At 37.4% G+C, this 23,109-nt stretch overlaps 1 protein-coding gene across 2 annotated transcripts in view; it reads left to right on the top strand.

Moving 5' to 3' along the window:
* Nucleotides 1–1,760: 1,760 nt before the first annotated feature.
* LOC130223104 (complement C3-like) overlaps nt 1,761–23,109 on the top strand; it is a 33,673-nt gene continuing 12,324 nt past the window's right edge. Inside the window, exons 1-25 of one of the 2 annotated variants that reach the window (XM_056455823.1) lie at nt 1,761–1,839; nt 2,332–2,527; nt 2,680–2,848; nt 7,874–7,947; nt 8,042–8,130; nt 8,241–8,323; nt 9,119–9,206; nt 10,099–10,201; nt 10,287–10,404; nt 10,489–10,604; nt 10,691–10,837; nt 10,933–11,136; nt 11,263–11,454; nt 11,532–11,684; nt 11,764–11,893; nt 12,368–12,418; nt 13,641–13,734; nt 14,445–14,533; nt 14,966–15,105; nt 16,775–16,987; nt 17,253–17,313; nt 17,552–17,635; nt 20,544–20,747; nt 20,842–20,917; nt 21,330–21,489. In XM_056455823.1, coding sequence (XP_056311798.1) covers nt 1,769–1,839; nt 2,332–2,527; nt 2,680–2,848; nt 7,874–7,947; nt 8,042–8,130; nt 8,241–8,323; nt 9,119–9,206; nt 10,099–10,201; nt 10,287–10,404; nt 10,489–10,604; nt 10,691–10,837; nt 10,933–11,136; nt 11,263–11,454; nt 11,532–11,684; nt 11,764–11,893; nt 12,368–12,418; nt 13,641–13,734; nt 14,445–14,533; nt 14,966–15,105; nt 16,775–16,987; nt 17,253–17,313; nt 17,552–17,635; nt 20,544–20,747; nt 20,842–20,917; nt 21,330–21,489 — 3,105 coding nt within the window. In that variant the 5' untranslated portion in view covers nt 1,761–1,768. Of the gene's footprint in view, nt 1,840–2,331; nt 2,528–2,679; nt 2,849–7,873; nt 7,948–8,041; nt 8,131–8,240; nt 8,324–9,118; nt 9,207–10,098; nt 10,202–10,286; nt 10,405–10,488; nt 10,605–10,690; nt 10,838–10,932; nt 11,137–11,262; nt 11,455–11,531; nt 11,685–11,763; nt 11,894–12,367; nt 12,419–13,637; nt 13,735–14,444; nt 14,534–14,965; nt 15,106–16,774; nt 16,988–17,252; nt 17,314–17,551; nt 17,636–20,543; nt 20,748–20,841; nt 20,918–21,329; nt 21,490–23,109 lie in introns of both variants that reach the window. The other variant, XM_056455814.1, reaches the window with a different exon arrangement.

Raw genomic sequence — 23,109 nt, 5'->3', positions numbered from 1 at the left:
GGACGGAGATCTTTTCAGAAATGCTTGATGAAACCTCACTGTGGATATGGATTGTTTTTGTTCTAAAATGCCATTTTTAAACTAAGGTGTATTAGTGTAAACGGGGCCTCAGTGTGTATTTTTCACAAGCGGGTTGCTGCTTTGATGGAGGCGGAGTGGAGGATCGCGATGCCGGCTCAGCATCATGATGTCGGAGATGGACTAGGGCATCGTCTATCAACCCAATCCTAGTTACCAATAAACTTTTTATTAAGTGGAACATTAATTAATTTGATTTATTAAAGTTACTTTAAGTTATCGAGAAATTTGTCAATTTATTGATCAGCTTGAGGTGTGGTTTCCTTTTACTTTCTTCCATAAACCTTTATTTGAAGTTAATAAATTGAATGTCAATTGCTTAATTTAAGTCTTAGTCCACTAATTACCTAACTATATACATTACAATGAATGAATAATGAAGAATCAATGACTGGCACAACAGTTCTAGCAAGAGTGGCTGTGATTTTGCCAAGTAGCATGTGATCCTGCATTAAAATCTGTTTAGATCTTGGAACTTGATTCCTGTTCGAAAATATGATCCACACATGCACAACAGAGAGAAAAACACAAGAGGGCAGAATAGGGTATACGTATGCACACAGACTTTTCATTCTAAAATTGCCATGTTTAGGGTCTCATTTCTTTAAAAATCAGTGATCCTCACTGCCTGATTGATATACGTTATAAAGTGGGTGTCAGACCAGAAAAGAAGCACTGCATTAAATTACATTTCCCCTGCCTTGTCTTTATAATATGACAATTTATTTTACCCCAGTGTTTTCAATGTAGTTACTGCTAGTGGTTATACGATCTTTCATTTCATTTTACGCTTCAACAACTAAATGAATGCTTAAGTGTATTTAACTGAATGTATTGTAATCACATTACAACATCAATGCTGTAAAAGGAACCTTAGGAAATTGAAAATAGTCACATAAAGCTTTCACTGAAAAGCTCTAGCTGTGCATACAGCCCATTACAGTCAAAACTCAAGCTCATATGCCAAACCTAAACCTTTAATGTGCTCAGTTGCTCTAAAGAACATCTCTACTTTATCATTCAAGTCAAAACTAATGAATCTGGAACGTTCCTCCATCACTCGTTCTACACATTAAATGCTCGTCCTACACAAGCTGCATGTGTTGTGCTGAAATGTACACATCTGGCATAATTCCATACCGCTCAATAAAACTCTCGACCGCCCAAAAATCAACAGAACAGGTGCCAGTTTACCAAAGGTTGTGTTTGCACGACTGCTTTTGCAGGTCATTTACAGGAAATCTGAATCTGATTGCAGTAACTCTCCAAATACTTGTGAGATCTTGGACAAAACAGCTCATTTTAATTTATGTCTACAGTAGACTCAGAGACACTGAACACATGCTAATTTTAAACGTTTAATTCTTCGTTGTTTTGAGAATGAACGCAAAATCATTGCTCAATTATTTTACAAAATATTTACAAATTCAAAAAAGTTGTCCAAGTTGTCTAATTTTGGATTTACTTGCGTTATTTATTCTATTATTTTATTTTTCTCAATCATTTATTTCTCATTCATAGCATCTTTTATTATTTTGAAAATGTAAATGTATTCCACATTGTATACATAAACTGCTCTAGCAATACTGCAAGACTAATAATGCCAGAGAGCGTGTAGTTTGGACTGTGAGCGCTGCTGGTATAAATGTGAGCGTCTGCAGGTTTACAGAAACACAGTCAGTCAGTCAGGATGGAGGTGAAGCTGCTGTTTCTCTCTGCTGTTCTTCTCTCCTCAGCACTCCTCACACTGGGTGACCCGTTGTGAGTATCACACACTCTTTCTTCACACATCTACTAAACCAGTGCTTTTCAATAGGCTTGGGTGTCACTTGTTTGGTTTGTTTTCAATACAGATGGCAAATTAATACTTTTAAAATGGTGCAAAGACAGTGCCTAAATAAATACAGCACCAAAATGACGGTGAATTACTCAAGAATGCATTTTTGGGGACTAACAAGTTCTTTAAATTGAATAAAGTATTAAAAGTATCCATGAATAAATCAGTAAATACAAAAGAGGACATGAAAACCACCTATCCCAATGACATTGATTTAACTGTGCCAAATGTCAACAATTCTTTTGCAAAAATATGCTTATAATTGCCTTCTTCTGCAAAATACAACACCTACTATAGTAAATAGGGCTACTATTATTAGTAATATGGCACAGTTTCATGTATTATTCATTTTATTATTATTCATTATAGGTGTTTCAGTACCTAAGGTTTCAAGTGCTCTGATTTGATTTCCTCAGATATGTGCTGTCGGCTCCTAATCTGCTGAGAGTGGGTTCATCAGAGAACGTGTTCGTGGAGGCGCAGGATTACATTGGAACAGCCCTTAATGTGATGATCACAGTAACAAACCACCCAAAGAAAGACAAGCAGATCCTGACCAAATCAGTGAATCTGAACGCACAAAACAATTTCCAGATCCTCACAGATATAAAGGTGACACGGCTTTAACAGGTTTTGTGTGTGTGGTGTGTGTGATTCATCAATTACAATTATAATGTACTATTTCGTCTGCAAATTGTAAACTTCAATTTGGTTTCATTCAGACTCATGAAGAAAGCTAAATTAATGCATCTTCTGACATTCAGATCCCTGATGATCAGAACTTATTCTCTGATGACCCTCTGGAGAAGCAGTATGTGTATCTGCAAGCTGAATTTCCAACGCAAACTCTGGAGAAAGTGGTCATGCTGTCCTTCCAGTCTGGATATATATTTGTACAGACTGACAAGTCTATCTACACGCCTGGGAGTGCAGGTAAGATTAAATGCTAGAATAAATTTGAGAATTTAATATTAATAATAATATTAATAATAATAATATTATATATATATATATATATATATATATATATATATATATATATATATATATATATATATATATATACATACATATATATAAATAAATATACTTGCATTACTTGCTTTTGATGCTTTGATCGTTTTAAATATTTCTATGGCTTTAACTTTCCAACTACATGTCCACTAGCAGTGTTAAAGTATTAATAAACTGTCTGCTTTAAGGGATAATTCATGCAAAAATGAAAGTTTATTCACTATTTACTCACCCTCTATTGGTTTCAACCCATTATGAGTTTCTTTATTTTGCTGTACCCCAAAAAAAAGATACTTTGAAGAAAGCTGGAAACCATTGACTTCCTTAAGCCTGGCTTATACTCGACGCGTCCGCTTGTTCGCTTGAGTGCGCGGCGAATGTGACGTCATCGTGGAGTTTGCGGAGGTTCACTTTGGGTGCGCGCGATATGATTTCGGCGGGCGGTGCGCATGTTTTTTTTTTTTTTTAGAGTCGAGCAAACAGTGTGCGCGGCGCCGCGTTTGATTTGAGTTGAATATGAAACACTGAAGAGATTTTGTCTGAAACAGTACAACTGTACAGACATCTTTATGATCTGTGATCAGAGAGATAACCAGATGATCAATAATTCTTGGCTATAAATTGCAACAACGAAGGAAAAAGTCTTTGTTAAAAGGTTTGGAAAACCTGAAGGATAAGTTTGTTGAACCAAAAGAGATCATAGCAAAAACGGAGATGCAGGTACACGATTACAGAATATGTTGTTCCACCAGTCATAGGTTTAACACTGATTTATATATTGCATTTTTGAATTTAAAACAATTTAATAGTTACAAAACTATAATGAAGTCACAGAATTATTTCTTTGATAACTGAGAGGGAATATTTGATCCTATCGGTTCACTAATGCCCTGTTTCTCTAGGCTTTATTGGTGATAATGGTCAGGAATGTTGCACCAGCCAGACAGTAATGTGTGAACTGTGGAGCGGGCTAAATCTAAAATAAATAACATCTGTATTTTATTTAGTAAGTGTACATGTTTTTGCTTTTATTCTTACCATAATAAAATATATTTGTAGAGTAACCCATGTTCTCGTGTCATTAATATTTAATAAACTTTAAAAGGTAAAACTGTCCAAGATATGAACAAATGCAAGTGATGCATCAAAGTTTGATTAAAAAAAATCTTGAATGGTTAAAAAAATCCATATAATCATTAAAATAATTTATAAAAACAATACAAATAATTCGTTTATAAATATTGAACGATATTAATGATATGACGTAGTTCCGGAAACTTCCTACTTCTCTTTTTATCCGTCTGATTTTACGGTGGGTTTCTTCTGACCGCCCCCCTGTCGTTTTAAAGAATATCACAACGGTGACTGCAGCAAGTATAAAAGCGCGATGCGGCGCCAGGCAAAAGTATAAATCCAGCTTTAGTAGGAAAAACAACTTCAGTACTATGCAAGTCAGTGGTTATCACCTATATTCAATATATATTCATTGGTGTTCAACCATAGACTGTAAAAGATATGGACGTAGTATCCGTGACATCATCTATAGGTTTCTGAAGAACCCAAATGAAGCTACAAGTGGGCATGGCCAACCGGCACCATTTCGTTCTTGCACCATCGCTCCAACTGGGGGTAACCAAATAAGGGCAAAGAGGCGGAGCGTGAGCAGAGATGCCTGCTAGCATTTTGCTTAGACATTGTTCTCATGATGTTTTTCTACAGAAGGGAAATGCAAATTACTTCCAAACACTTCAAATATAGTGTGTGTTAGTAAATGCAAGGCTATTGATGAAATCCAGGCATAAAATTGTATGACAACACTTCAGATTACTGCTCTAGAGCCTACAGCTAATCAATCTGTCAGATTCTGGAGTGCATTAAAGCTCTAAAGAAAACTATAAATGATAAATGATCATAAATAAAACAAATGCATTTATAAAGATGGTATATGACTCACCTGGGAAATGGAGGCCATGTGAATGGTTTGTGAGCAAAATTAAGTACACAGCATGCCATATCATCTGATAATTGTAAGAAATAATTCCAAAAAGCAACTGACTGTGTAAAGCCACATAAAATAAACAAAAATATGATGTATACATCGAGTTCAGTGGCTAATCAGCCGGATTCAGCTGAGGTGAAGTGACGGCGACCAGCGAGACCTAGCTGTCACTCAATTATGCAGACTTAATATAACTTAATATAAACTAAACGGAGGAGTTATAAAAAAAAATTCCCCCCTCACAGTTGTCATGAAGGGTAATATTAGCTTTATGAACCAAAATCTTTCTTTGTACCAGGCTGTAAACACCTTTTTTCTGCTGTTAAGTTGGCCATTTTTAGAGTGGGCTCAATAGAAATCTGCTCTATTATGGAGCCAGGACTAGTGGAATTTCGATGAATTGCAGTTTCAGTTACTTCCATATTTGCTTCATGAGGGAGAGCGGCCGCTTGTGTTCAACAAAGAAAACAAACTCAAACATTTTTAAAACAAGAGAGGGGTGAGTAAATCAGTTTTGGGTGAACTATCCTTTTAGTACTTGCTAATACTAGGGATACAACGATTATAGATTTTGATTGTACGATTATGGGTGACATGGTGGCTCAGCAATTAGCACTGTTTAGCAATATATCGAGTCCGGCTGGGTCGGTTGGCATTTCTGTGTGGAGTTTGCTTATTCTTCCCGTGTTTGCGTGGGTTTCCTCCGGGTGCACCAGTTTCCCCCACAAGTCCAAAGACTAGCGCTATAGGTGAATCGATCAAACTTAATCGTCCGTAGTGTATGTGTGTAAATGAGTGTGTGGATGTTTCCCAGTACTGGGTTGCAGCTGGAAGGGCATCCTTTGTGTAAAACATATGCTGTATAAGTTAGCGGTTCATTCCGCTGTGGCGACCCCTGATGAATAAAGGGACTAAGCTGAAGGAAAACTAATGAATGAATAATCTGAGGAATAATCCCGGTTATAATCACGATTATTATGCATTCATTATTTTCAAAACACTACTAGTTTAGTGAATCTATTGTAAATTAGTACATTTATATTTGAAAGTGTAACCAGTAACCTAATAATACACCACAGATCAATAAGAAAAACAAACAATAGTCCATTTCTGTCTTTGGACTTATTTTTTAAGTGAAAAAAGTTTTTGGCATTTAAACAAAATTAATAAATTTACAGTGAAAGTAATGACAGAACTATGAATAAATAAATAAATAAATAAGCATTTTTCTAATGTAAATTTGAGTTAAACCAGGGGCGTAGCAACCGGGGGGGAAGGGGGGGACATGTCCCCCTCACTTTTTGGAAACAGGTTATTCTGTCCCCCCGACTGGCCCACACGTTTTATTTGACCTAGCGGCCGCAAGTGTTCTCTGATTTGTTACTTGATTTGAGTGAGCGATCACTCAGCCAATCACAGTGCAAATCTCTTGAGCGTCTGCCACAAGCTTCATTCATTCACTTTGCAGTCAAAGACAGGGATGACGCGGAAGGGAGCAACAGCTACAGCTGGGTAAATCACGGTAAATCACTAACGTTACAGAATCCTACTTTTGTTCCGTTTCGAAGTGAGAACCGTAAAATGCCTGGTGCTGGTGTCTTGTCTGGCGCTAAGCAGTCGCAATATGCGTTTAGCCATAGAGAGCTCGCGCTGACGTAAACTCCCAGTAAGGGACCGTTGTAAAAGTGCTTCTTTTTTTCGTTTTTTTTTTTTCCGAAAACAAGACCAACTTAACTCTGCTGAGAAAGACGTGTTATATTATCACAATTATGCAGCCTTTTTTACGACCTATTGCTTAATTTATGATTTAGACATGTAAATACACACAAGTACTAGTAAAACAAGAACTTTAGCGTTTGTAAAACACACAAGGAAGTCTAACAATCCATTCAAATATAATTTGCGGATGTGTTTTAATCATATCAGATACACATACTGAAAGTAACTATAAAATTGAATCTACTCCTCTCTAAGTTCACCAACCACTTACTTGCATGTATTTGGGGAGTAATTGGTGAATTTACGTGTTGAATCCTGCGTGTTCTGTTTTTATGAATGACGCATCGCCGCAAGTACACATGGCGACGTCCATCTCACGTTGTATGTGTAGTATCACGTTTTGCAATTGCATTGTAGTATTTAAAAATATTTTCACACAGAGTAATGCTTAATTTAAATGTGTGTGGCTCTGTTTATTTATTGTTATTATTAATATTTTGTAATTATTTTAGAATTTTGGTTAAAAGATTATTAAATAAACTTTATTGCTAATAAATCATTAATCACTTTTGGGTGACCATTCAGCTGTCCCCCCCACTTTTAAAATGGCTGTTACGCCCCTGAGTTAAACTATTAGCGAAGTACTTCATTTTGTATTTTTTCTCTCTTTGGAGTTGAATATTTGTACATTCCATACAAAGTATGAAGCTGATCGGTCAGTTCTTGTCATGTTACTTGTGGTGTTACTTGTTGCGCCTGGAAAAATTGAGCATGTTGCACCACTCACACGCTGTCAATATGCGTGTGCAAGCTGCGCATCTCCATAGGAAATAACGAACTTAACCCTTAGTTAATAGCCTCATCCATCATTAAAATCAGTCTTAAATCCAGTGTACGTGCGTATTGTGTACAAGCTCAGAACTTTAAACTAGCGCCCAGATGGCGTAACTTTGTTTAATTGCAGCAGATTTGTTCCGTGCAGAAATGCAGTGTAGAGAGGCCTTGATGATTAATTAACCACCGACAAATTAAAGCACGGTTAATAGTGAAATCGGTCAATTGTTGCATCCCTAGATAATACTGCTTCAATAACACATTCTCTTGACTATAGGAAACTTTACAAGCACATGGCAACTCACCCTAATGATATTTATTTTGCATGTAGCAGCAATGTAAATAGCCGAAACAAATGTGTAAAATGGATCAAAATCTGAGTTCCTTTGCAGTCCTGCACAGGACTTTTTCCCTGATGCCAAATATGAAACCACTCAGTCAGTGTGGAATCCAAGTGGAAATCATGGTACACACTTATATAACTCTTATATTTCCCACTCGTTCATGAGATTTTGATTTCACCGGTCACAGTGCGAATGCTGACATCTGTGTTTCTTAAGAATCCACAAGGCATCACTATTTCATCAGAGAAGTCATTTCCAGTAAAAGGTATGAAGTCTGGAAAATACTACATCCCCGAGGTTGCCAGGTGAATCACCATAAAGACAACTATACATTTTTTGTAATAACTAGATAGTAACACCTGAGTTTTCCTACAATAATGTTATACAAGGTGTTTCTGAAATGTTGTGATTTCAGTCTTGGCATCTGGAAGGTAATCACACGATTCGCAAACACTCCTCAGAAGACGTTTACTGCAGAGTTTGAGGTCAAAGAATACGGTAAGACGAGTTGTCAACAAACTGCATGTTGTAACCCAGGTTCATTCTGAAAACGTACCGCTATATACATTTCTGGAGATCATGAAATACCTCCCAGGAGCTACATTTTTTTTTGCAGTTTTTGTTTTCGTGAATCCACCAGAGACCGCTGTGTACGCTTTTTCAGATCTCAAATTTATCTCGCGAGTTCCATTCGCGCCTGCTGTTCTGACGTAAATCCACCGGAGCCCACTGTCGACTGACTAACCGATCGACTAACCCACCGTTCTCCGTCCCTAAACCCAACCCCTAGTGTTTTCAAAAGCACTGACTGACCCGCACATCCCCTTCCCTAAACCCAACTGAGTTTGAAAATCAATCCAGAAAACGAGAAGCCCCTAATTTTTACCACGTTTTCAGATTTTACCACATTCTCACCCTGTTATTAACTTCTTTATTTCATTTTTTTTTGTTTTTGTCGAACCTGCTTTCTGGAACTGTTCTTCGTCAGATTCGAACCTTGTCATCGTGGTCAGCTCCTCTCTGTGTCTCAAGTCCACCGCCATACATAGCAAGCTAACTGGACAAACTGGTAACAGCGGGAAAGCCATCCACAAGGAGGCATGCAGCCAGCTGGTAAGCTCAAAAAAGAATGACGCCATACCGCCCCGTAGCATTCGTTTTAAAGATTTGTTTGTAATCTCCAGAAACATATATAGGGCTACTTTTTCAGAAAGAGCCTGTGTTGGTATCTTGTGTAAGAGACTGATAAGAGTTTGTTTGCTTATTTGCATGTTTGGTTTGATTTGGTTTCAGTGCTTCCAACAATTGAGGTGAAATTACAACCCAGTAAACTATTCTACTATGTGGGCGAAGAAAGTCTGACAGTCGACATCAAAGCCAAGTAAGATTAAATATATTCTACTTCTTTGTATTTAAAATGAATCCTTATTGACTTCTGGTTCAAATGATAAATGATTTAAACCAGAATGTCTTTTTGTGATAATTATATCTGCTTTTCTACTTGTGAAGCATATTCTTCCTTCAGTCTTCCTTTAAATTTTGAATATTGTAGAGGTATCGGTTTTTCCACTATTCATTTTATTCCTGCTTTACTCAGTGGAATTTGTACTTCAATAAAGGGCAGGGCAATTAATTAAAAGTTTTGATTTTGGCCTCCAATCATTATGAAAATACATTAAATCACAATTAAACAATTGTGTCCTATCCCACCTCCTTTTAGAAGTTGCCATTCATTCCTGGTCAAAGCTCAGGTTCATGTGGAAATCGGTGAAATCATGTACTATGACTTCTGCAGCACTTCATTTATTGAAGCAAATTCTCAGTGTAAAATTAAAGTGGTGGGGGCTGCACGGTGGTGCAGTGGGTAGCACAATCGCCTCACAGCAAGAAGGTTGCTGGTTCAAGCCCCGACAGGGTCCGTTGGCATTTCTGTGTGTTCTATTTGCATGTTCTCCCCATGCTTGCATGGGTTTCAATCGGGTGCTCCGGTTTCCCCCACTGTCCAAACACATGTGCAATAGGGGAATTGAAATAACTAAATTGGCTGTAGTGTATGTGTGTGAATGTAAGAGTGTATAGGTTTGGAGCTGGAAGGGCATCCGCTGCGTAAAACATATGGTGGATAAGTTGGCGATTCATTACGCTGTGGCGACCCCTTGTGAATAAAGGGACCAAGCCGAAAAGAAAACGAATGAATGAATAAAATTAAAGTGGTTGTGGATCAGGGAACGCCATCATTGAGTAGTTTTTCCACAAAACGTATTGTATTTTAGGTACCTGTTTGGAAAGCAGGTGGAAGGAAATGCGTTTGTGATGTTTGGTGTGATGGACGGGGAGATGAAAACAGGCATTACTGACTCTCTGCAAAAAATTCCGGTGAGAGACGTTTTCATCTAGAGGATGATTTAAAACAGTAATCATGTCTTGTAGATTGATGCCTTTCTTTCTTACGTATGATTAGATTGTGAAAGGAGTAGGAACTGCAGAATTGACCAAGGAAATGATCGAGACCTACAAAACCATTAACCAACTGGTTGGACAATCAATCTATGTTTCAGTCAGTCTTCTAACTGAAAGTGGTAAGACTCAACAGATTCTGTATGTGTTTGTGAATTTTTGTGATTGTTTGCAAATGGCGAATTGAGTGTATTTGTGTGTTTCAGGCAGTGAGATGGTGGAAACAGAAAGGAGAGGCATTCGTATTGTGACGTCTCCGTACTCCATCCACTTCAAGAAAACAGCTCAATTCTTCAAACCTGGAATGCCCTTCGATGTCTCGGTATAAATTATTTCACAGAGGAACAATTTCATCAATATATTCACAGAGATCATGGAGGTTTTATTAATTTTCTGCATTATTAAAAGATCTATGTAACAAATCCTGATGAGACGCCTGCTGAAAATGTGGCAGTGGAGGTCAATCCTGGAGGAGTCAGAGGCCAAACAAAAGCCAATGGTATTGCAAAAGTGAGAGTCAACACTCGGGGAGACATTTCCACACTGGATATCACTGTAAGACATCAGTTAAATGATGTGGAACAAGCTGTGTGTTTATGATTATCTGTAGTCTGTGTAAAAAAGCAGTGACGTTTCTATATTTATTACAGGCACGAACCAAAGATCCAGAATTAACAGACCAAGAGCAAGCAGTGAAGAAGATGACGGCTCATGCTTATGTTCCCAAAGGCAACTCTAAAAACTACCTGCACATCAGCATTGATGCTGCGGAGCTTGAGATCGGTGATCAAATGAAAGTTTATCTGATGACTGGACAAAGTCCAGGAGTCAAAGATCAAGATTACACATACATGGTAATGATTATTTGATATTCAGCTACATCAGCATGTATTAGTTACACCAGTAATTGACTTCTACCACAGCTTGTGTTTGAAAATGTGCAAAGTGCTTAAGTGTCTTAATTTTTGCTTCATTTCCAGATTTTGAGTAAAGGTCAGATTGTTAAAATAGACAGGTTCAAGAGACAAGGACAAGCTCTCATCACTCTGTCTCAACCCGTGACCAAAGACATGATGCCGTCCTTCCGCTTTGTGGCTTATTACCATGTGGGCTCAGATGAGGTGGTGTCTGATTCAGTCTGGGTCGATGTGAAGGACACGTGCATGGGAAAGGTGGGTCAACCATCACAAGAAATGTTTAATGTGCCTAATCTGATTTTCTGACACATTATCTCTCCGTTTGATGACAGCTCAAGCTTCAGGTGAAGAACAAGCAGAATACCTATAGCACAGGAGAGGAGGTCAAGCTGCAAATAAGTGGAGATCCTGGAGCCAGAGTTGGTCTGGTGGTGGTTGACAAGGCTTTGCACGTCCTTAACAAGAACAGGCTCACTCAGACAAAGGTGAAGGTCTTCATGAACGTAATCTGACAATCAGGTCTAACATAAAACAAGCTTAACTGCTGTCAATATTTGCCTCTAGATCTGGGACGTCATAGAGAAGCATGACACTGGCTGTACAGCAGGAGGTGGAAGAGATGTTATGGGGGTTTTCAGTGATGCAGGGCTGATGTTTGAGTCAAACACTGCAGGAGGAACTGACACCAGAACAGGTATTTTAAGAGTTTTATTTACTGAGCAGCAAGATTTCTGTGTTGTTGCCAGATGCATTTGGTTAGAGCTTAGGCTTTCTCTTGATTTTGTTTATTTTGGCTTTCCAAAATAAAGATTCATCAAACATTCATAAATATAGGAGTACCACAAATAGTGAACAAAGGTGTATCATAGACTTTCCTTAAAACTCTTCTCCGCATTCACAAAAACAAATATCACATTTGATGGTTAAACACCTGTATGTAAATGAATTCAATTGTTGTTTGAATATATATTTATAATCTATCTATCTATCTATCTATCTATCTATCTATCTATCTATCTATCTATCTATCTATCTATCTATCTATCTATCTATCTATCTATCTATCTATCTATCTATATATATATTATTAATATTATTATTACTATTATTGATTTTGTTAAACATAAATGTACAATATACAAATTAATTGTAATAAATTATGTTCCAGTGACTGAGTGTCCAATTCCTGCAAAGAGAAAACGAAGAGCAGAGTCACTAGGTGAGAAGCTGGACTTTACTCAAGTTTACCTCTTACCATTCAAACAATATTCTTGCCTTTTTTATTGTGCCACAAAAATGGTTAAATCCTAAGGTCTTCTCAGAACCCTGTTGGCATTTAAGGGGACATTCTCTGCTCCTTGCAGTTCTGTTCTCATACTTGCCTCTAGGGTTGGGTACCAAAACTTGGTGCTACCTACAATATGTAACCGGTAAGCACCAGACTGAATCAGCATATAAATTTCAGTGCCACAGGTGCAGCAACAAGGATGCAAGAAGCATCAAGGGGTACATCAAAGACACACATAGGTACATGCTTTGAGGGATACTGACAGCATCGTCGATGTTAGGCGTTTGTTCTTGCTGCTTTGGGAATGCACGCATGTAGGCAAGTACAGTGCATCTGGTGAGCGATTCCCTTCAGTTTTATCAACACGCATATGGCTATATTTTACAAGCAAGGATTCTGACAAAGCAACGTGAAGCAGATGCTTTACAAAAGTTGCGTGTAAGAAGGGAAACACGTCAAACTAATGCAACATTTGAGGGCACAAGAAATCAACTTAAAAGGCAGAGGAATCTTCGACAGATTGCAACATCATCAACTGACACTTTCAATGGCACATTCAAAAAGCAATTTATGTAAACAACTTAATAATATTATTGTCTTTTTCAGAATAAGGCAAATAATTAGATCACTGATGTCCATGTAAACAATAGTCTCAAGCCCCGACCCTAGTTTGCTTATTTTGATGACAGTCTTTTCACAGGTTAGTAAGCTAATGTAGTCTTAATTGTATAATGCAAACTTTAAATCCATGCAAACAAACAAATCATCAACAGAAATATATTACTGCAATTCAATTCAAATGTGTAAAATATAAATTGATGTATACTTTAATGATTAAAATATGTTTTTTTGTCAAATAAAAGATGTCTCTACAGTCATCCATCATAATTTTGTAACTTAAAAGTATCGGTTTAGGCACCAGTACTGTTTTAAAAGTATCGATTTAGCACCGGTATCGAAATAACCCCAGATGATGCCCAACCCTTGACATACAGTCTTGGCACCGTTACAGACCAGTGGAGGTCTTTGGAACCTGTATTGTGAGTCTTGGAAAGTAGTAATTTAGCAAAATCAAAGTGAAAAGGGAATACTGATTATATTTACTTGATTTATTAAAATTATGTGTTTTTATCTGTCTCATCTATTACAGCAGATGACGACTATTATACAGAGTCTGAAGAGATCGTGTCACGTAGACATTTCCCCGAGAGCTGGCTGTGGGAGGAGATTGATCTGTGCAATAACTGGTGAGCTGGAGATGTCTGTTTTGCTTTATATGCACTGATCCCTATGAAGAAGTTTAATTTTAGTATTGCCAAATTTTTTCTTACCATGAGGAGAGATGAATAGGTCTATGCATTACTTTCCAATAGAAAACCTGGAATGCTAACTTTGTCACGTGAAACATGTAAGCCAACCACATAGCAGCTTTTAGTCTCCCTTCTTGTGTTCTGACTTGCGATAAACTCTGCGATATAATTAGCTGTTATTCCCTTAAGGCTATACATTTATTTTTAATTCTTATTGCTCTAAGGATTTCCTGGGCTACTTCATGGGTGCTTTAAGTTTCTGCACAAGAGCAATCTCTGGCCCTTTGAAGGTTTACTAGATAAAACAACCATGCTTACCTGACAAGATGTGCATGATAATTAGCTCTTGATTAATCATGATTTTGATGCGAGTTTGTAGAAGTAGCATTTCAGTTTAGACCGTCCAATTAGGAGACTTTTGAAAACAAATGCATAACTGAAAACATCAGCTCTTGGGAAAATTGCGTATCCATCCTGAATCACTAAGCTTTCTCTTATGACCAGAACCATGTACCACTTTTAGTACATAGAGGAATTAAAAGTTAAACCAAACTTTGTTGTTCTTTTTTTCTTCAAAACACATTTGTCTTAGTGTGGGCTTGGTATCAGACCTACTCGTTCTGGCATGTTATGTTCTTTCTTCTCAGTCCAGCACCAGTCAGAGATAAACTTATCTTCCTAAAAGACCCTACAACTACCTGGCAGGTCTTGGCCATCAGTCTGTCACCAACACTGGGTACGGTGAAGAGACATATAGTTACTGATAGTCTAAAGTAGTTAGTTCACCCAAAAACTGAAAATTCTATCATTAATTACTCACCCTCATGTCTTTCCAAACCCCAGAGACCTTCATTCTTCTTCAGAACACAAATTAATTTATTTAATGAAATCCAAGAGATCCCCCTTCCTCCATAAAACGCAAGGGTCTCAAGATGCTCAATGTCCAGAAAAGGAACCAAAAAATTTCATTAGTTCAACTATAAGCCTTTTGGGACCCTTGCTGGATGATGCAGCTCTAGGATTTCATCTAGAACATATTTATTTTATGTTCTGGAGATGAAAGAAATGTAAAATGTATAAAAACAGTTTTCATTTTTGGGTGAACTCAGCCTTTAACAAGCAATAACTGCTTTAAAACATTTTGTACGTCTTGTGTTCCTCCTTAAAGGCATCTGTGTGGCAGAACCGGAGGAGATCGTTGTTTTTAAGAGTCTGTACATTGACCTCAAGATGCCTTACTCGGCTGTACGAGGTGAACAACTGGAAATAAAGGCCATTATTCACAACTACACTCAAATGAAGCATAAGGTAAATCAGATTCACATTGGCATTCTATAGAGAACATTAACACCATGTCAAGTCAGTTTTATTTCTTTTCACTTTTAGTACTTCATGCAATGTTGATTGCATCAAAACTGCTTTAGATAAATGAACAGGAAAATTACAAAGAGCCAGAATAATATTCAATTCATGGGGCAATCAAAAATGGAAATTCTGTTTTATAATTACCCACACTTATGTCATTCCAACCCCCTGAGACTTTCATTCGTGACAAATAGGGTTGGGCCGATAGACGATGCCATCATCCATCACCGATGGCCAACAGACAACACGATGCTGAGCTGGCATCAGCGATCCTCTGCCCCGCCCCCGTCGCAAACCCGCTTGCGAACAATACACACTTATTTCCTATTTACACTAATACGTCTTAGTGTTAAAATGGCATTTTAGAACGAAAATTATCCACATCCACACCGTGTTTTACATAGCATTTCTGAACAGCTCTCTGTCAGTTGAAAACGCACATTACATGACCACACACACACACACAGCCACACACACTGTCATGCACTCGTCTGAGCTCCAGAGAGCAGTACACGTCATACAGTTTATCAAGGATGTACCACTGGATGGTGTCTCACTATAGTTGTTAAACCTGATATTTAATTAATCTTGTCTCTAACGACTCGTCTGTTTTTTGAATCTATCAGGTAACGTGTGACAGCGTCAGTACACTGCTTCAGCCTTTCATTTTCACATTTGTACTTAGTAATTTTAGTGAAAACCTCAGATTGACAGGTGGTAATTATGTGTGTAACTAATTTTTATTTATTTATGGGTAAAACAAAGACCATGCGGGTCAGGTAGTTGAAACGGTAGGCAACAAGTCACCTCTGCTTATGATGACGAAGCCATCGTCCATCGCGATGTTTCACATTAGACATTGTACGATGCCAAATTGGTCGACATCGCCCAACCCTAATGACAAATTAAGATATGTTTGGCGAGATCTGAGATTTCATCTGATGTAATACATCAGCTGGAGACCAAGCATGACCTGTACGGTGGTCTTGTAGATGTGTGCAGTATACTGACACTGAAGAAAAGAAACGTTATTTTTGTAGGTATGTACTGATATGGAATTTTTGGCTGATAACGATAACCGATAACTCTTACGATTTGAGCGAGGCAGGCAGTTCTGTACAGTTATGTAATTTATCGGCCTAATTTAGACATCGGACCAATAGCGATAACCTTAAAAATAGCATTTATCAGCCGATTACGATATGGCTGCCGATATATCGTACATCCCTATATTTTTGTTTTATAGGAAAACAACATGTATTCTCGGCGTAATCTTATAGCTTGATAATATTCCAATTGAACCACTGAAAGCACATGATCTGTTCTGAGGGTGTTTTAGGTTCCTTTTTGAACTCTGAATGTCTCTTGATCCTTGCTCTCAGATTTCATTTAAAATAGTTTAACTTGTGTCCTGAAGATGAACAGAGCAGAAGGCTTTGGAGCAAGATGAGTGATTAATTAATAACAGAATTTTCATTTTTGCGTGAACTAACACCTCATGAACTGTTCTGTAAAAACAATAATGTCCTTCATATATTTCATATTCAGTACGAATGCTTTCATTCTGGAGGATGATTTCTCTAGGTGTTGAAGTTATTTACGTTTTATCCAGGTGCGTGTGGAGTTCATGGAGTCAGCGGATGTTTGCAGTCTTGCCAGTAAGAAAGGAAAATACATAACAACAGTAACTGTCCCAAAAGACTCCAGCATATCGGTTCCATATGTGATCATTCCCATGAAACTGGGCAATCACATGATTGAGGTGAAAGCTGCGGCGTATGATGCTGTCTACACTGATGGAGTGAGAAGGAGCCTGAAGGTGGTGGTATGTCAATTTTCATTTCATTTGGTCACTCGCATCACTTGTCGGTCGAAGTGTTTGGTAGTTACAGGTGCACTAAGCAATATCAGACAAACACTTCTGACCACAGTGTCAGAACAATCACCATTTAAGGGGTGTGTAGTTATGACAGTGGGAAAATCAAAAAGGGCCATGTCCCGCTGGGTTATTGGAGCGTTTGTTTTGTTGATTTCACATATCAACATCATATAAATGCCATTTAAATAGTCTTTCTATCGCTCTCTTTCAGTCTGAGGGTGTGTTGTATCGGTTGCCGAGACCAAATGTGGAGCTCAATCCCATTATGAACGGTGCGATTTACTTTTCATCTTGTATCCATTAACTAATTAAATATATATGTAAAATAATGAACTTATAATGATGCAGTAAAGGTAAAATGTCTCATGAATATCTTCATATTTACAGCCAGTTACTAAATCACAATCAAATCTTGCTCTTTTATTACTCAGAACTCACCAAAAGTGTCCAGATCCATGAGTCTTGACTCTTTCGTTTCATTTTCACTGTTTTTCATTTCAAACTGAACAGGGGAAAGTCCTATAACTGTTAGGCCTGATATCCCAGCTGACCGGGTTCCAGACACTCCTGCTCACACATACATTTCAATAACTGGTAAGAAAAATAGTATTTTTGTGAATGCACAATGATTTATTTATATGAAGCTGTATGCATAATATCTATATTCACAATGATTTCTCTACATCTTTCTATTCCTTCATATCTCAATTTTGTAGCATTTGCACAGAAATACAGAACAGTTTGTATTTTTGTGGCCCGTCTAGTTGAACTGCACTGAGAAAGCTCATCTTGACCATTCTGGCCACATGTAAAAACATGAATTATTCCACTTGAAATTGAGTGCATGTATTTTCCGCTGCTTGTAAACTTGTAAACATTCACAATGTGCTCAATTCATGAGATTGGGCAGGTTTAGCGAGTATTGTCAAGTCATGAAATGTTGTTATTGGCTCTAGCTGATTGCTCGTAGCATCCCTCTAAAGTTAAGGCTGACATGATCATTATAGCAGCGTTAGCCAATGAAATTAAACTGCAATCAAGTACTGTCTGAGCTGGGGTATTTGCATAAGTGATTTGATTGGCTGGCGCTTCTGTTGGCGCTTCTGCAGATAGCAGGATCCACAATTCAGTTCGGCAACGTTTGACGTTACGTATTCAAAGTGGATGGGAAACATTGGCGCAGACACCGCGTGTGAACTTGTAAATCCCACAATCGCGCTCAAATTTGCACCAAATCAATCGGCCTGAGATCCCCTGAATGAGGTTGAAGAGAACGATTGAAACAAACTCTGGAGCAGATCGATGGTATTGAGAAAACAAAACGATCCAACAAACTAACGAACCAGGCTACATCACAGTGTATTATGATTGTGTAATAGCCACGGCTATATGAAGAGAGAATTATGAGTTGGCGGGATGTCATTCCTACTGGCAAATGTTGCAGGGTTTCATGTTAATTACGAAAGTGAAAGCATGCTGAAATATTAGAGTGCCGTTTATCCGAAAATTGACCATCTAATAATTTTTCCATATTTTAAATTTATAATATTTTGTAATGGGCCTATTGTTTTGTTCATCTCTATGCTGAAATGATTAGACTGCAGAGTGGGCCGAGAAATGCAGCCCTGCGGTAAAGTGCACGCACCCCCTTCATAGACTTTCATTAGCATTCTCAGTCTGCATTAAAAAAATAATAAATCAAAGGCCATAACTCAAAACGTAGACTAATATGATTATTATTTTGATGGATCAAGCAAGAACAAGAAGTGAAATGCATTTTAAAACTAGGTTTACAAATAAATGAAAAATAAAAATATTGATTGTAGTATAGCCTAGACTGATGTACCGAGCCCGTTTCTAAAATTAGGCATTTTGGTGGGTTTTAAGCAAACGAAAAACATAAAATTGTTGTAATTTTCAACTAAACCACACATTAAACAATTTACTTTAATTAATCTAATCAGTATTGTATTTAAATTAAATCTATTTATTTATTTATTTAAGGTAAGGGTTCCATTTATGGAATTCACCTGTCATTAGTTGTCATAACTCTGTTATTAATTTTATTTAATTAATTTAAGTTAATATATGCACATTTCAGAGGGGGTGCATTTTACGGTAGGGGTGCATTTCTTGGCACAACACCGTTCATCTGTTGTTTCTCTCTATAACTTAGCCATCGTTATTTTTTAATAGATTAATTCAATAAACAGATTTTTACAAAACTTGACAACTGAAATTAGGCTATAAGAAAGTCTTACCTCTCTCATTTATATTTAGTGACGATGTCTGTGGGTGTCAAAATTAAAGTGCACATTTTTGCTCACAATATATATATATATATTATAGGTGGCCATAGATAAATTTTTTTAAAATCTACATTAATCTAACTGTAATCTTGGAAATAATCTAGACTAATCTGGATTAAAATGGCTCATTTGAACTCTGTCGAAGGCATTCAGAATATGTGTGCTACCCAAATAATGACTAAAAGTAAGTCTTTGAGAGCGGGTTTCTCAAGCCAGTTGGCGCATTAGATCAAGGGCTCATCTCCTGTTTCCAAAATGCATCACAAACTGCTTGAGAAACTGTTCTACTATGACAATTGGTGATGAAAATAAATGATGCTCAATAAGATGTACTTGTGTTTACTAACCGTTTATTCAGTTAAACATGAATGTTGAACTGTAGGCCTACATAAGCTTGAAACAGCGATTTTTGATTACCTTAATCCGACTGAAGTCATAACTGAACTAAACAGAAATGGAATTAAGACATGTGGAGTATATGATTATTGAAGTAAACACCGCAATCAAACTATTCCATCATGTAGGACTTTGTCATATTTTCCGACAAGATGCACACACGTGGCTGTCATTAAAGGACCGCACACACATCGCGAAATGCGGGACTTTATTTTCTTTCCATTCGGTGTGCGTTATTAAATTCCATAACACTCTCACCAGTCCTTACTCCTTATTTTCGTCTAATACCCCAGTTTGTCACGGGGGCATGAATGAAATGTTCATGAGTGAATGTGAAACTGCCAAACTGCAGTTAAAGTCACCCAAAATTACAGGAAACTCTTACATGAAAGCACTTCATGTAAACACCTTAATTAAATTAGTGTCTATTAAGGCAAATAGATCACTGATGTCCATGTAAGCGTAGTCAGTAGTGTCTTCCAAGTAAGTGAAAGATCCAGAAGGGCATCCTGTTGATTTGATTCAGAAGATTTAGAATTTTTTTCCAAGTTTAGTTAAATTGTAATTTTTTACAAATTAAACTGTTTAAAATATGTGGCTAAGAAATAGCTGTTTACTTTTTTTGATGGGACCAGTGTAAATTTTGGCAGGCCAAGTAATAATCTGAACCACGGACCAGTAAAAAAATCCTTAACGTTGAACGCTGCTTGTGCATGCCTAGTTAGGAGTGTTACATACAAATATATATAAACAAACAAATGAAAGTCTCAGGCTGCATAGCAACTTTGGTTCTTCAGGTGAAGATACCAGCCAGACTATGGAGCAGGCCATCAGTGGAAGCTTCATGGGTGCATTTATTATCAGGCCGCAAGGAGATGCAGAGGCAAACATTATCATCACAACTTTAGCAGTCATCGCCACTCATTATCTGGACAGCACCAATCAGTGGGATACTGTGGGCGTGAAGCGCCGTGATGAAGCCATTGGCCACATTAAAACAGGTCAGCAGGATCCAGCAGATAAACAGAATCTGACTTCTGACATGAAAAAGTAGAACTAAACACAGAGGTCTTTATAATACCTTATTGTCTTAAGGTTATCAACATCAGCTGAGCTTTCGTAAACCAGATGGATCCTACGGCACCTGGATGGTCAGACCAAGCAGTACATGGTAAAATATTTTGATTTCAGTGTTCTTGGAGAACATATACACATATATATATATATATATATATAATTTGTTATTATTATTTTTTTCGTAAAAAACATCTGCTTCTCATCTCAATATCAACCCCAGACAGTAAAATGAGATTTTGACATAATGGTACAAAATCCTTATATTGGTTTTACTCGGTTTCTGTCCAGTTGTCAATCATTATCAGGTGTGTTTACAAGAGGCAGGCATTGCTCTGCCCCAGTTTACTATTTTAGTTCTGGCATTTAGCCCTGTGAGACAAGCCTCTGCTATTTACCTCCAATAAGCAATTTGTAATTTGATGTTCCTCAATTTCATTAGGTTATATTTTTTGAACTGTATTTTGTATTGTTTAAAAAAAAAAACCTTTTGTGTTTATCTGTTAAAGGCTGACCGCATATGTGGCCAAAATCTTCACCATGGCCAATGAGCTTACTTCTGTAAATGAAAATGTGATCTGCAGCGCCCTCAAGTGGCTGGTTTATAACAAACAACTGGCAGACGGATCTTTTAAAGAGGATACAGCTGTAATTCGAAATGAGATAATGGTAAGCTGATACAACTGACTGTATTTGTGCTCATCTCTACTTACAAAAGCAGGATTTTTTTTTATGTGGTTTCAAAGAAAGGTGAAAAACCAAACACAATATATGGCAAAGGTCAGTTGTTACATTGACATAGTGAACTCTGAATTGTGTGTTCAAGAATCCAGTTTGAAATTATTAAGGCATTGTATAATGTTGCATTATCCTGCTAGAAGAAGCCATCAAAAGATTAGTCCACTATATTCAAGTATTACATCCCCTAACAATTAAGTTTTTGGCTTAGTAGTGAAATTGTCTCTCAAATTGCAAAGAAAATAGCAGCACACGATATTACATCAAAAGCAGCAATGATAAAGCAAAAAAGAATGGATCATTGATTTGAGGTTTTTTACACCTAATTTTGACCCTACCATCTGAATGTGTGAACAAAGTCTATGGGGTTGTCCTGTAACGTGTTTTCAAGAGCTCACACTTAGCTTGATAAGATAACAGCGTGTTTAGCGTGCTGTCCTGGGAGAGTGTCCACACTACGCCGGAGTTTTTGAGCGTTTTGAAAACGCTGAAGAGGCCGTTTTCATTCTAAAACACTGCTGCTCCGTCTCAGAGTGGGTGGGGGAACACGGAGACACCTCGGGCCTCATGTATCAACATTGTGTACGCACAAAAATTTTGCGTACGCCAGATTTCACACTTGTAGAAAATCTGGCTATTTATGTGCGTTTGCATTTATCTAATTGGTATATCATATGATTGCTAACGCTGATCCAGCCGTGATCAATCATAAGCATGTGATCCTCTCGAAATTAGTTTATAAATAAACTTCACTTAAAAAAAACTATAAAATGCGCTATCGTTTGTGTCTTTTAATCGCTGTGGTGTTCACATTACGCGACACTACATAAATGATCTACAAGAGGGGGATGACACACTACAAGATCTCAAAACATCTCATTCCCCAACAGCTCAGTCCAGCTACAAAACCACAGCCAATGAAATGTTGAGGAAGGAGTCGTCAGAAAAAGCAGACCACTATTGGCTGCTTGTGCTGATTACATCACTGACAGTGTTTCAAGCTTTCAAGAAAGCATTTAAAAACATCGTCAATCAGCTGACGTATCAGCGGATCAATCGCTCATCTGCAAGGCTCGAGTAGATTGACACACAGTTTTTAATTTTTGTAATTTAACAACTCTTTGAAATAAACGTAACATGTCTATAACACCCTGATTTCCCCTAAATAACTGTGTATTTCTTTCTAACATTGTTATCTTTTAAATTACAAAACAGTAAAGAACTGAGCATTTCGACCTTTAATTACCATATTGGTCAAAATGACTGCATGCACGTCTGCTAATTTCCACTGTGACTTTAAATATTTGTGCATTTTTTTTGCCTAGAATCTTCCTGCTAACACAAACAGAACTTTCTGATAACAAAAACATAAATTGACTTCAGATTTATCTTTCAAAACAACATATTCTGTGCAGGGAAAGTCTGTCCTGTTTGAAAGTGAAAATGAAAGCGAGCCCAAACCTTGGCGTGTTTTAGTATCTTAACTACATATTTTTAGGCTGTATTACCAAAAGATAATATTTTTAGGGTAATGGTGTCATCAAATTTGAT

The sequence above is a fragment of the Danio aesculapii genome, chromosome 1 (genome assembly GCF_903798145.1).
Source record: "Danio aesculapii chromosome 1, fDanAes4.1, whole genome shotgun sequence".
NCBI classification, from domain to species: Eukaryota; Metazoa; Chordata; class Actinopteri; order Cypriniformes; family Danionidae; genus Danio; species Danio aesculapii.
The sequence above is the reverse complement of the archived record's forward strand: the minus strand, read 5'-3'. Positions and strand labels throughout refer to the sequence as shown.